General features: G+C 48.0%; 1 protein-coding gene across 1 annotated transcript in view; it reads left to right on the forward strand.

Annotated features, from left to right (window-relative positions):
* The first annotated feature begins 329 nt into the window (after positions 1–329).
* LOC143941085 (acyl-coenzyme A amino acid N-acyltransferase 1-like) overlaps positions 330–14,456 on the forward strand; it is a 44,557-nt gene continuing 30,430 nt past the window's right edge. The window contains exons 1-2 of the mRNA XM_077463025.1: positions 330–908; positions 5,083–5,285. Coding sequence (XP_077319151.1) covers positions 446–908; positions 5,083–5,285 — 666 coding nt within the window. The 5' untranslated portion in view covers positions 330–445. The remainder of the gene's footprint in view (positions 909–5,082; positions 5,286–14,456) is intronic.

Genomic DNA, 14,456 nt, shown 5'->3' on the forward strand with positions numbered 1-14,456 from the left:
TCACTCCATTCATCATCCTTTGTAACCATGTCATTCTCCCACCTTGTCTTAGTACCGTAAGATATTTGGGATGAGGGAAGGAGCAACATACCATAAAATATAGAGGTCAAATTATGGGGTTCTGTACCTTTAACCACTTCCATTAATGGAAGTGACTATGGGAATTCTTATGAAAACTGCCTTTGCATGGCATGGTGAACCTTTTAAAAACCTGAAGAACATATAATTAGTAGTATGAAGTCCTCCCTGGGTCTTAAAATATTTATTTTTAATATACTTACGACTACTTTTTGAGCCTGGCATCTTTGATATCCCATATGTATTAACACTTTTTTTACTCTATTAAATAGGTAATCGAAGCGTTCTTCCCTGTACCTTTATAATTAAGATTTTTAGTTTTTGGCAATCTGTGTCCATTCTCTTTAAAATCTGCTGCATTTTTACTATGGTGCATCTCACGGTCACACCAGAGTCTGCCTTAGCAGTTGAACCAGTGAAGATCAAAGCTTGGGGCCTTCCTCCACATCAGATTGTTACCATTAGGGCATGGCTGAAAGATGACAGAGGAGAGATGTTTTACTCCAGAGCTTTCTACAAAAGTGACAATGAAGGAAAAGTGGATCTTCAGCAATCCCCAGCCACTGGTGGAGACTATCATGGGGTTCATCCAATGGGACTTTTCTGGTCTCTGAAGCCAGTTACTCCACACTTAAGGTTGATTAAGCGGGATGTGATGGGGAGTCCCTTGGAGATTCACCTGGAACTCTACAGTCAGTTGGAACTTAAAGCGATGCCAGAATGTTCTCCTAATGCTACTGCGTGTCTGAGAAGATGGTATGTAGCTCCTGGGGTCCAAAGATTGCAAGTCCGAGAAGGGCGACTTCGGGGAGCTCTCTTCATTCCTCCAGGTAAGAAACTCTTGCTGTGCTTTCTTTCAAAACAAATCTGCAATTTAATATGAAAAAATCACTTGCTATTTTCTGAACATATAATAAGATTGTGTAGATGAATCATAACAATTGGACTCTATCTACAGTATCTCACAAAAGTGAGTACACCCCTCACATTTTTGTAAATATTTAATTTTATTATATCTTTTTATGTGACAACACTGAAGAAATTACACTTTGCTACAATGTAAAGTAGTGAGTGTACGGCTTGTATAACAGTGTCACTTTGCCTGTCCCCTCAAAATAACTCAATACACAGCCATTTATGTCTAAACCGCTGGCAACAAGAGTACACTCCAAATGCCCAAATTGGGCCCAAAGTGTCAATATTCTGTGTGGCCACTATTATTTTCCAGCACTGCCTTTAGACCCCATTCACACCTGAGCGTTTTGTAGCTTGAAGCCTGAAGCTACAAAACGCTAGAGGGGAAAAAATCTATTATTCTCAATGGAGATGGTTCACATCTCCACTTCATGTCGCCTGAAGCCGAACGCCTGAAGCTCAAACAAGTTCCGGACCCTTTTTTGTCGCTCAAATTGACCAGATTTGGGCGTTTTTCTTCTTTTAACATTGGTGACCTTTTGCCCTGCACAAAAACGCAGCGAATCACAGTAAAAAACACAGCAAAAAAGCCGCAAAATCGCTGTAAAGTTGCGCGATTTTCTGCTTGAAAACGCTACGCTCAGGAGTTCACCAGAGCTTCACAGGTCACCACTGGAGTCCTCTTCCACTCCTCCACTTTGCTGGTGGATGTTAGAGACCTTGCACTCCTCCACCTTCTGTTTGAGGATGCCCCACAGATGCTCAATAGGGTTTAGGTCTGGAGACATGCTTGACCAGTCCATCCCCTTTATCCTTAGCTTCTTTAGCAAGGCAGTGGTCTTGGAGGTGTGTTTGGGGTCATTATCATGTTGGAATACTGCCCTGCAGCCCAGTCTCTGCTTCAGTATGTCACAATACATGTTGGCATTCATGGTTCCCTCAATAAACTGTAACACCCCAGTACAGGCAGCACTCATGCAGCCCAGACTATGACACTCCTACCACCATGACTGTAGGCAAGACACACTTGTCTTTGTAAGTGGAGTTGCCGCCACACACGCTTGACACCATCTGAACCAAATAAGTTTATCTTGGTCTCAACAGACCACAGGACATGGTTCCAGTAATCTATGTCCTTAGGCCGCGTACACACGGGCGGACTGTTCGCCCAACCTTGTCCGCTGAACAGTGTTTGGGCGGACAGTCCGCTCGTGTGTGGGGCTTCAGCGGACAGTTTCAGCGGACAGTTGGACGAACAAGGTCTTACGGAAATTCCGAAAAACTGTCCGCTGAAACAAGGTTTCAGCGGACTGTTCGCTCGTGTGTAGGCTTGTTCGGCCAACTAAGTCTCGCGCATGCTCAGAAAGGATTTCCACGTCGGAAGGTTGCATTGCAGTGTATTGGACGTCGAAATTTTCGATCCGTCGTGCGTGCCGAAACGTCATCGCGCACGGTTTCAGCAAACTGTTCGTCCGTCGTGTGTGACCATGTCCGTCCATGCTAAGTTTGAGCGGACTGTTTGCCGAAACTGTTGGACGGACAAAGTTGGGCGAACAGTCCGCGCGTGTGTACGCGGCCTTAGTCTGCTTGTCTTCAGCAAACTGCTGGCAGGCTTTAAAAGAGGCTTCATTCTGGGACGACAGCCATGCAGACCAATTTGATGCAGCGTATGGTCTGAGCACTGACAGGCTGACCCCCCACCCAGGGCCACTGTTAGAAATCATGGGGCGTACCTGACGGGGCCCCTTGACCCCGCCCACACCCCCACCCTGGCTCCGCCCACAACCCCACCCCTCATTCCACCCCTGCCTCCACGCTGTCAGGGTGGGGGGGGTCTCTGGAGGCAGGAGCTGGAACATGTAACATTTATAGCGCCCCACCATTTATAACTGCATCTGAATGGGAGAGATGTCAGTGTTTCAGTTTGTGTCTTCATACACCACCGACTTGTGTCCATTTACATCAGGCTACCTCTGATCTGTCACATTTAGGTCTGGAAAAATAGAAAAGGATATTCTCTTCCAATTTTTTTTTTTCCCTACCTGAATGGACACGGAGGAAGGTGGATCTACATGCACACAAGTCAGTTCATACCTGTAAACCTACATGGAGCTTTCAATCAGGCTGCATGAAAAAGGACCTAATTGAAAAGCTTGGGTAAAAGGTTATCAAAGGGGAGTGGTTTGGGGGTGGTAGAAATGCAGCTTGGCTGTGTTTTTACTGCCCCTACCCCCCATCACATCTGTAAAAGTAGCATCTCACTATGTGCTGATGATGTATGGCTCTGTCAGTGTAACATGACTGTGTGGTGCTGACTTTGTTATGGCTGTGCTGAGTTATAGTCTGTAACACACAGTACAGCCATATATCAGGAAAGTCAGCACCACACAGTCATGTGCCCTGATCATCATAATGATAATGACCATGAGCACACAGAGTCTGGGGACTGCACATTATACAATAGTGTGACCTGTCAGTGTGTGTGTGTGCAGGGGACTGCTTGCCTGTGTACCACTGCCGTTGTCCAGATTATTCCTGCTGCTCTGTCTGTCTCAGCTGCCTCAGTGATAAGTCCCTCAAGCTGCAGCACTTACTGAATGAAGGGAGCCGTATAACAATAATATCCATCCGCCGGAGAGGCATACAGTGAGCAGGAAGAACTTTAGTTTGTGCAGGTATACTGAGAACAGCATGCAATTGTATCCATGCACCCGAAAATGGAAAAAGTCCCTCTTCTGCTTTCACCTCCTGGGCCCCTCTGGTAACCTGATGGGGCCCAGGAAATCAATATATATTCCTTATATACCTTAGTAATCAAGTGGGTGCGGGTTAATATAGTTATTTAGCTTTTTTTTTTTTTTTTTTTTTTTTTTAGAGGTTAAAAGCTGCTCGGGCCCCCCCTGCTGGCCAGGCCCGGTACAACAGGGCTGGTTGTACTGCCCTATTAGCGGCCCTGCCCCCACCCCTTCAGAAAAAAACCCTAATTGAAAAGGATATCAGTACCCCCCGGTGGGACTTTTAAGGCGAACAAGATTTATTTAATGTAAAAAATGTTTATTCAAAACATATTTTTTATAAAAAATAAGACTACATAGACATAAAAATCCATATACAGTGTCAACACATGGATATATATATATATATATATATATAACTTTGAACAGAATAAATGATATAATCATATACATAAACTCCAAAAGCCTGACATGTTTCAGGAAGAAATTCCCTTCAGAGGCATATTTGTAGGAGAACAGATATAAATACAATCAATTTGATTCTGTACAAAAATGCTTTTGTGAGATACTGTATATCGGCAAAAAATATTTCCCATGCAGCCTGGTGTGTCACAGTGAGTGATGCTATTTGCAGGGTTGTGGGCAAACGAGCAGGAAACCCAAGAAACAGCCGCTCCTTCAGGGGTACAATTCATCTTCTTCTGTGCAGCTGAGGCTACAGAGAAAGGAATTGAAGAATCTGTGTCCTCAGTCCCTTTCTCTCTCTCAAACAAGAGATGTTGTAGAGAATTTTATTTATTTTTTTTAATTAAAAATAAGTGCAGTTTGTGCTGCTTCAGACACGTATCATTCTATAAGGATATGGGGATGCAGCAGCTGTATGAACACAGCTGCAGGTCCTAATTTGATAGGTGTGTGGGCGAGTGGCCCCGAATGCACACTATCTGTTTTTGGGGCTGCACACTTGCATCCACCCGCCTGTCAAATTAGGACCTGAGGCTATGTTCATACAGCTGCTGCATCCCCATAGCGTAACATGGGCTGCCTGCACACAGCAACAGCCACATAAAAAAAAAAAAACATTTCAGTGAAAATATTGTTTTGATATTTTCAGGAAGGGGGACCCTCTTAGGTAGGTTGTATGCCTGTGATTTCTAAAGGCAACCCCGATAGAAATACAAATGCTTTGGCACATAAAACCGCTACCATAGATGTATTGCAACTATGTACAATATATAGCTGTTTTCCTGTAGTTCAGATTGGCCTTAACCATAACTCCCTATAATGTATACTGCTTATCCTGTGAGTAATATATTGTAAGCCTATAGAAGTAAACTGTCTGCTCTCCATCCAGGTGAGGGCCCATTCCAAGGAGTCATTGATCTATTCGGGGGTACTGGTGGCCTCATAGAGTATCGAAGCAGCCTTCTGGCTAGTTGTGGCTTTGCCACACTTGCTTTGGCTTATTTTGGTTATGAGGATTTGCCAAAGACCTTCGACTATCTGGATCTAAAATACTTTGAAGAAGCTGCTCAGTTTCTAAGCAGTCATCCAAAAGTAAGTCTAAATATTACTAGTAGATTACATTTTTGCTCTAAATGAATGTCCATATCCAGCCTCATGAAAAAAATAGAGAGGTTAAGAAATGCGAAACTCCTGATAATTCCACTGACAATCTATAAGTAACAAACGAGCAGTTGTTACATGACTAGTGTATAACATATATGCATTTGCTACCAACCTATACTCCACTTACCTCCCCATTATATAATAAATAAGACCATACCACTTTTGGAGTAAAATAGGCCGTAGCAGCCATTTATTAAAAAAACTGTATAAAAGATCCAAAATTATATAACTCTTTAACCACTTGCTTACTGGGCACTTAAACCCCCCTCAGTCCCAGACCAATTTTCAGCTTTCAGCGCTGATGCACTTTGAGTGACAATTACGCGGTCATACAACACTGTACCCAAATGAAATTTTTATCATTTTTTTACCACAAATAGAGCTTTCTTTTGGTGGTATTTAGTTACAGCTCGGAGTTTTATTTTTTGCTAAACAAACAAAAAAAGATGCAAAAAAAAAAAAAAAAAAATCATGTTTTAATAGTTTGTTATAAAATTTTGCAAACGGGTCATTTTTCTCCTTCATTGAAGTGCGCTGATTAGGCGGCACTGATAGGCTGCATTGGTGGGCACTGATGGGCTGCATTGGTGGGCACTGATGGGCTGCATTGGTGGGCACTGATAGGCTGCACTGGTGGGCACTGATAGGCATAGTTAAGGCGGCACTAATAGGCACAGATAAGGCGGCACCGATGGGCACAGATAAGGCGGCACTGATGGGCAAAGATGGGCACAGATAAGATGGCACGGATGGGTGGCACGGATAAGTGGCACGGATGGGTGGCACGGATGGGCACTGATAGGTACCACAGATAGATGGGACTGATGGGCACTGATAGGTGGCACTGATAGGTGGCTCTGATAGGTGGCACTGCTGGGCACTGATGGGCGGCACTGCTGGGCACTGATGGGCGGCACTGCTGGGCACTGATGGGCGGCACTGGGGTGCAGCACCTGAGGCAGATTTTGGGTGGCACTGTGGGTGGCACTGCTGGGTGGCACTGTGGGTGGCACTGTGGGCACTGCTGGGTGGCACTGTGGGCACTGCTGGGTGGCACTGTGGGCACTATGGGCACTGCTGGGTGGCACTGACAGGGGGGCACTTACTTTATTTCAGGATGGCACTGCGGGTGGCAGGTGGGCACTGGCAGGGGGCAGGTGTCCTTTTAAATTGCTGGCCGTGATCGGGACTGATGTCCCGAACACGGCCGCCGGCGATCGGCTTTTTTTTTTTCTCCTCGCGCTGTCAGCGCGAGGAGGAATACTAGCCGATTACCGGCTCCGTTTTATCACATGATCAGCTGTCATTGGCTGACAGCTGATCACGTGATAAGGGGTCGGGATCGACCCCTTACACGGATCGGTGATCAGGCGAGTCTCACGGACTCGCCGATCACAGAGCGCGCCGCGCGCGCCCCTCAGGGGGCGCGCAGGCCGCTCGTAACCGGGACTACGTCAATAGACGTAGTCCCGAAAATGTGGGTCCGCGCTATTGCCGTCATTTTGCAATAGCGCGGATCCCAAGTGGTTAAATAACATAAACCATAATAAAAACAGTAACAAAACAATAACATCAGTTAATGACAAAAACATCAGCTCCCCCTAGTGTTGGTCTTTACAGGTACACCAATAACACTCAGGTTATATCCAAAAATTTACACTGCGGTCCTTCTGACGTGGGTTATTGGGCCTCAAGCCAACAGGCTGACTCAGAGACACCCACCTACCGCAATTCCCCCATAACCAATTACCAGATAACCTCAGTTAACTGGAGTACCACCCACAGGACCCGTACCACCGACAGATCCTGACTCTTCATTCAGAACTCTTTCTCACCCACAAAGACCAAACACCAGCCACTGCCACGACAGTCCATGTTCTAGTCCTGAAAGAGAAAAAAACAAACACACAACACAGAAAAACACCCCTCGACAAATACAACCCCAAGCTTAGGGAGGGAGGGTGGGAAACTTTCCTCCTGAATGCTGCCTCATGGAGGGGGCAGGATCAGCTTCCCTGCACTGAATAGAAATTGACTTCCTTTTTTTCCCACAAATAGAGCTTTCTTTTGATGGTATTTGATCACCTCTGCGTTTTTTTTTTTTTGCGCTATAAACAAAAAAGAGCAACAATTTTGAATAAATTTTTTTTTGTTATAATAAATATTCCCTAAAAATGTATAACATTTTTTTTTCCTCAGTTTAGCCCAATACGTATTCGTCTACATATTTTTGGTTAAAAAAATTGCAATAAGCATTTATTTATTGGTTTGCGCAAAAGTTATAGCATTTACAAAATAGGGGATAGTCTTTTACTAGTAATGGCGGCGATCTGCGATTTTTATCGTGACTGCGACATTATGGCAGACACATCGGACATGTTTTACACATTTTTGGGACCATTGTCATTTATACAGCAATCAATGCTATACAAATGCACTGATTCCTGTGTAAATGATACTGGTAGTGAAGGGGTTAACCACTAGGGGGCAGGGTAAGGGTTAAGTGTGCCCTGGGGAGTGTTTCTAACGGTGGAGGGCGTGGCTGTGTGTGACACATCACTGATCTCTGCTCCCGATGAATGGGAGCAGAGATCAGTGAAACTGTCACTAGGCAGCACGGGTAGATGCTTATTTACATTAGCATCTCCCCGTTCTTCCTCTCCATGAGGCGATCGCGGGTATCCCTGCTGTGATCGAGTCCACGGGACCAGCAACCCGACTCACGGAGGTCCTGGGCCGGCACACACGCAAAGGCACGGTGGCAAATTTAAAGGGACGTATAAGGACGCCCATTTGCCTGTTCGTGCCATTCTGTCGATGTACTTCGGCGTGCGCCGGTCGGGAAGTGGTTAACTGTCTCCAACTGAAATCCAGAGACTTCATAGCTACAATGGTGATAAGTGAAGCCGGATTGTCCCAAATTTAAGTCCGAAATCCTTATAATGCAGCAAATGCCCTCTGATCCAAAAACCAAGGTATGTTGTTTTGTTTTTTTTAAGTTTGCTACCTACCACCAAGAAACCACATTGCTTTTTGTTTTATTGTGCAGATTATTGAAATTATGCACTGAAAGCTTCTTGGATACAACAAACCACTTTACATTTATGAAGGATGAGCAATGCAGGTCTTACAGCATTAGAAACCTAAACGGGAACAAGGAGCATACAACTACAGTACATCAGTGTTGCCAACCTACCAGACTAAAATTCACTGACACGAAACTCAAAATTTACTGGCACAGCCAAGTTTTTACTGGCATTTTATAAAAGTTACAAAATTATGGTTTTCAGTGCAATTGTCAGTACTTGAGCTACAAACAATTACAATAAGTAGTTAGCAATGTAGTTTAAGATGGATATTTAAGGTAAAGAAAAAAAAATTCTTATGTAATTTTTGATATAGTAAGGGTGGGTTGTTATAACCCATCAGATTTTGTCACGCATGTCCAACTGGAGAGATTTCCCCTTAATTTCTGTTCCATAGCCACCACAGAAAGTGAGCAGAAATCCCAGGTAGCCACCAGGATCACCAGAATTAATGTCCCCAATTCTATAGACCTCCCGTCTCCATCCCTCCTTACCCTGCCGTCTCCATCCCTCCTTACCCTGCCGTCTCCATCCCTCCTTCCCCTCCCGTCTCCATCCCTCCTTCCCTTCCCCTCCCGTCTCCTACCCTCCTTCCCTTCCCCTCCCGTCTCCTACCCTCCTTCCCTTCCCCTCCCGTCTCCTACCCTCTACCCTTCCCATCTCCATCATACTATTCATCTAACAATCCATGTGAAACTCCTGATAATTCCACTGACAATCTATATGCAACAAACGAGCAGTTGTTACAATACACATGTAAAAAACAAGCAATAATTGCAATACATGGCAACAAATGTGGTTTAAGATGGATATTAAAGTGGTTGTAAACCCTTACAAACCACTTTGACCTACAGGTAAGCCTAGATTTAGGCCGCGTACACACGCGGGGACTGTTCGCTCAACTTTGTCCGCTGAACAGTGTTTCGGCGGACAGTCCGCTCGTGTGTGGGCTTCAGCGGACAGTTTCAGCGGACAGTCTGACGAACAAAGTTTTTCGGAAATTTCGTAAAACTGTCCGCTGAAACTTGGTTTGAGCGGACAGTCCGCCCGTGTGTAGGCTTGTTCGTCAAACTAAGTTCCGCGCATGCTCAGAAAGGATTTACACGGCGAAGTTTGCATTGCAGTGTATAGGACGTCGTATTTCTAGTCCCGTCGTACGTGCCGTTCACGTCATCGCGCAAGTTTCAGCGGACTGTTCGTTCGTCGTGTGTGGCCAAGTCCGTCCATGCTAATTTTGAGCGGACTGTCCGCTCAAACTGTTTGACGAACAAAGTTGGGCGAACAGTCCCCGCGTGTGTACGCGGCCTAAGGCTTACCTGTAGGTCCAAGAAATATCTCCTAAACCTGTACGGTTTAGGAGATATTTACCTGAACACAGCCACCGCTGTCTACGGCGCATGCGCCGTAGACAGCGGCGTGCAGGCGCACTGGGCAAGCCGCAGATCGTGGTGGTATGCCGCGAGTGTCGGCTTCCATGCGCATGCGGGAGTGACTTCATCGCTGCTCCGGCGAATCACAGCGCCGGAGCAGCGAGACACGAGCACTGAGAGACACACAGCACTGACAACAGCACTGAGAGACAGCACTGAGAGAGACACAGCACTGACACCAGCACTGAGAGAGACACAGCACTGACACCAGCACTGAGAGAGACACAGCACTGACACCAGCACTGAGAGAGACACAGCACTGACACCAGCACTGAGAGAGACACAGCACTGACACCAGCACTGAGAGAGACACAGCACTGACACCAGCACTAGCAGAGTATACACTGACACCAGCACTAGCAGAGTATACACTGACACCAGCACTAGCAGAGTATACACTGACACCAGCACTAGCAGAGTATACACTGACACCAGCACTAGCAGAGTATACACTGACACCAGCACTAGCAGAGTATACACTGACACCAGCACTGAAAGAGACAGAAAACTGACACCAGCACTGAGAGAGACAGAACACTGACATCAGCACTGAGAGAGACAGAACACTGACATCAGCACTGAGACAGCACTGACATCAGCACTGAGAGAGACAGAACACTGACATCAGCACTGAGAGAGACAGAACACTGACATCAGCACTGAGACAGCACTGACATCAGCACTGAGAGAGACAGCACTGACATCAGCACTGAGAGAGACAGCACTGACATCAGCACTGAGAGAGACAGCACTGACATCAGCACTGAGAGAGACAGAACACTGACACCAGTACTGAGAGCGACAGAGCACTGACACCAGCACTGAGAGAGAGTCAGTGCTCTGTCTCTCTCAGTGCTGGTGTCAGTGTACACTCTGCTAGTACTGGTGTCAGTGTTCTGTCTCTCTCATCATCCCTGTTGGGAAGCAGTAGGTCCCCTCGGACTCCTCATAGTGGAAGAGCTCCTGGTGGGAGATAGCCACAGAGAAGCCGATCATGAGCAGTGCCAGCGCAGAATGAAGAGCGCCTTGCCCACCATGGTTGTGGATCACACTGGACTGAGCTGGGACCTCCCGACCACCGCAGTGGAGCCCTGGATGGCTGGAGATGAGGGTGGGGTGGGAGGACCCGGGTTGTCAATCACAGGCAGGCACATTGGGACACTGGCAGAGGACTGAGCAGACCTGACTGTAAACCCCAGTCACATGTACCCCCCCCCCCCCCAAACACATACGCACCTCCCATTGCATGCTCACCCCCCTGTCTCATGTACCCCCCCCAGTGGGATGCACACCCCCCAGTCACATTCACACACCCCTCAGTCACATGTTCACCCCCCCTAGTGACATGCACACCCCCCCCCATTCACATGCACACCCTCCCCCATTCACATGCACACACCCTCCCCCATTCACATGCACACACCCTCCCCCATTCACATGCACACCCTCCCATTCACATGCACACACCCTCCCATTCACATGCACACACCCTCCCCCATTCACATGCACACCCTCCCATTCACATGCACACACCCTCCCAGTCACATGCACACACCCTCCCAGTCACATGCACACACCCTCCCAGTCACATGCACACACCCTCCCAGTCACATGCACACACCCTCCCAGTCACATGTTCACCCCCCTAGTGACATGCACACACCCCCCTAGTCACATGTTCACCCCCATAGTGACATGCACACCCCCCAGTCACATGGTCACCCCCCTAGTGACATGCACACACCCCCCCAGTCACATGCGCACACCCCCCCAGTCACATGCGCACACCCCCCCAGTCACATGCGCACACCCCCCCAGTCACATGCGCACACCCCCCCAGTCACATGCGCACACCCCGCCAGTCACATGCGCACACCCCGCCAGTCACATGCGCACACCCCGCCAGTCACATGCGCACACCCCGCCAGTCACATGCGCACACCCCGCCAGTCACATGCGCACACCCCGCCAGTCACATGCGCACACCCCGCCAGTCACATGCGCACACCCCGCCAGTCACATGCGCACACCCTGCCAGTCACATGCGCACACCCCCCTAGTCACATGCACACACCCTGCCAGTCACATGCACACACCCCCCTAGTGACATGCACACACCCCCCTAGTGACATGCACACACCCCCCTAGTGACATGCACACACCCCCCTAGTGACATGCACACACCCCCCTAGTGACATGCACACACCCCCCTAGTGACATGCACACACCCGCCCAGTCACATGCACACACCCCCTAGTGACATGCACACACCCCAGTCACATGGTCACCCCCCTAGTGACATGCACACCCCCCAGTCACATGGTCACCCCCCTAGTGACATGCACACCTCCAGTCACATGGTCACCCCCCTAGTGACATGCACACCCCCAGTCACATGCACACACCCCCAATCACATGGTCACCCCCCTAGTGACATGCACACACACCCAATCACATGGTCACCCCCCTAGTGACATGCACACACACCCAATCACATGGTCACCCCCCTAGTGACATGCACACACCCCCAATCACATTGTCACCCGTCACATGCACACCCCCCCAGTCATATGTACCTCACACATAGATGCTCTGTCCCCTCACAGCTCAGTCAGCACATCCTCAGCTCACTGAGCTCAGTAGTCGGCTGCACACAGACAGGCTACAGCGAGAGAACTGGAATTGGCTCCGCCTCCACCACAGAAGCTCCGCCCTGGAAGGAGGGTGGACTCGCAATCCTGCTGAGGTGCTAGCTGTGCCCAGCCTTTGCACAAGGTATGAGCTCAAGGGATGGACAGCATTTGCTGGCGGGGCTGTGAGGGGTGGGGCAGTTGTCAGTCTCTGCCGGCTGTTCCAATGGAGACTGGGCAGTCATCTCATGGGGCGTGGTGTAACAGAGCAGAGAGGAGGAGGACTGTTTGTAAACTGAACGAGGTGGGCACAAAGCTCCTCTGCGCTGACTGTACTAGAATGGATGCAGGATGATAGTAGAGGAAGCTCTTTAGGCAAACTAGGCGGTGGCGAGGACCCTGAGAGGGCGAGGCCTTAGGCCATCGCCTAATTTGCCTAATTAGAGAGCCGCCTCTGTGTCTGTGGGTTAGGGATGCAAATTACCTGTCTTGCCTTGGGTGCTGACAACCCACGCTACGAAAATAATTTTATGGTTAGGGGTCCCCACAACTTGGGAAATTTTATCAAGGGGTCACGGCACTAGAGAGGTTGAGAACCACTGCTCTATCCTAAAGTAATGCCACCTCTACCTTCCATGACAGTCCTGTAAGGTGCCCTGTAGGTTACAGAGTTGAAAATAAGACTACTTGAGATACGCCCAGGAGGAGAACTGATTGTACAGGAAATTATCAACACACAAGATTTTTGGCAGGATCAGCCAGTATTTTATTTGCATACATCAAACAGGTAAAACAAAAACATTTTCAAAGCCTCGTGCACATTGGACGTTAAGATAACGTTATAAAAATGGCAGTAGCTTTGCAGCTTTTTTTTAACGTTTTTGCAATAGCATTTTCTAGCATTTTTCCTTGTTAGCGCTTTTTAGCATTTTTTTTTTCTTTTGAAGAAAAATATTTTTTTTTCTTCATGGATCAAAAACGTTAAACGCTGGTGAGCAAAGTTTTTGAGCGTTTATCGACGTTTATCAGGGTTTAACCACTTAAGGACCGCCGTATTGCCATTATACGTCATCACAATGGCACAGGCAGGCACAAGCACGTAGATGTACGTGCCTGCCTTCCAGCGGGTGGGGGGTCCGATCGGACCCCCTCCCGATGGATACAGCGGTCCGGTTCGCTCCAGAAGCGATCCGTGATGAGGGGATGGCCGTTGGTTTCTGGCCACCCCCTCTGGATCGCTCCTGGCCAATGACGAACTTCCTCCCACTGTGTATTGTTTACACAGGAAGGAGGAAGTGATGTCATTCTCCTCGGGGCGGTCTTTTTGACCGGACTACGAGGAGAAGACTAAAAGTGTGCACCAACACTACACTGACATGTAGGTACAGACAGGCACACAACCCCCCCCCCCCCCCCGATGCCCCCCCTCCCCCCCCAGTCACAGTGTCACTGATTGCATTGATCATTTCTTTACTGATCAATGCATTCAGTGTCAGTAACAGTTAAAACTGTCAGGGCAGTTAGTGTTAGGTCCAGGGTAGCCCCCTATCACCCCCCAATAAAGATTTAACACCCTGATTGCCCCTAGAGTTAACCCTTTCACCCCCTTTTGCCAGTGTCACTAAGCGATCATTTTTCTGATCGCTGCATCAGTGTCGCTAGTGTCGCTAGGTAGCTAGTTAATTTTTTTAGGTTCACCGCCAGGTTTTTATATCGCTAGGTACCCCGATATACTACCCAATAATGGTTTTAACCCCCTGATTGCCCCTAGTTAACCCTTTCACCCCCTTTTGCCAGTGTCACTAAGTGATCATTTTTCTGATCGCTGCATTAGTGTCGCTACTGTCGCTAGGTAGCTAGTTATTTTTTTAGGTTCACCGCCAGGTTTTTATAGCGCTAGGTACCCCGATATACTACCCAATAATGGTTTTAACCCCCTGATTGCCCCTAGTT

This window comes from Lithobates pipiens, unplaced genomic scaffold (genome assembly GCF_037356315.1).
Source record: "Lithobates pipiens isolate NorthernLeopardFrog02 unplaced genomic scaffold, aLitPip1_a1.2 Scaffold_3, whole genome shotgun sequence".
Classification (NCBI taxonomy): Eukaryota; Metazoa; Chordata; class Amphibia; order Anura; family Ranidae; genus Lithobates; species Lithobates pipiens.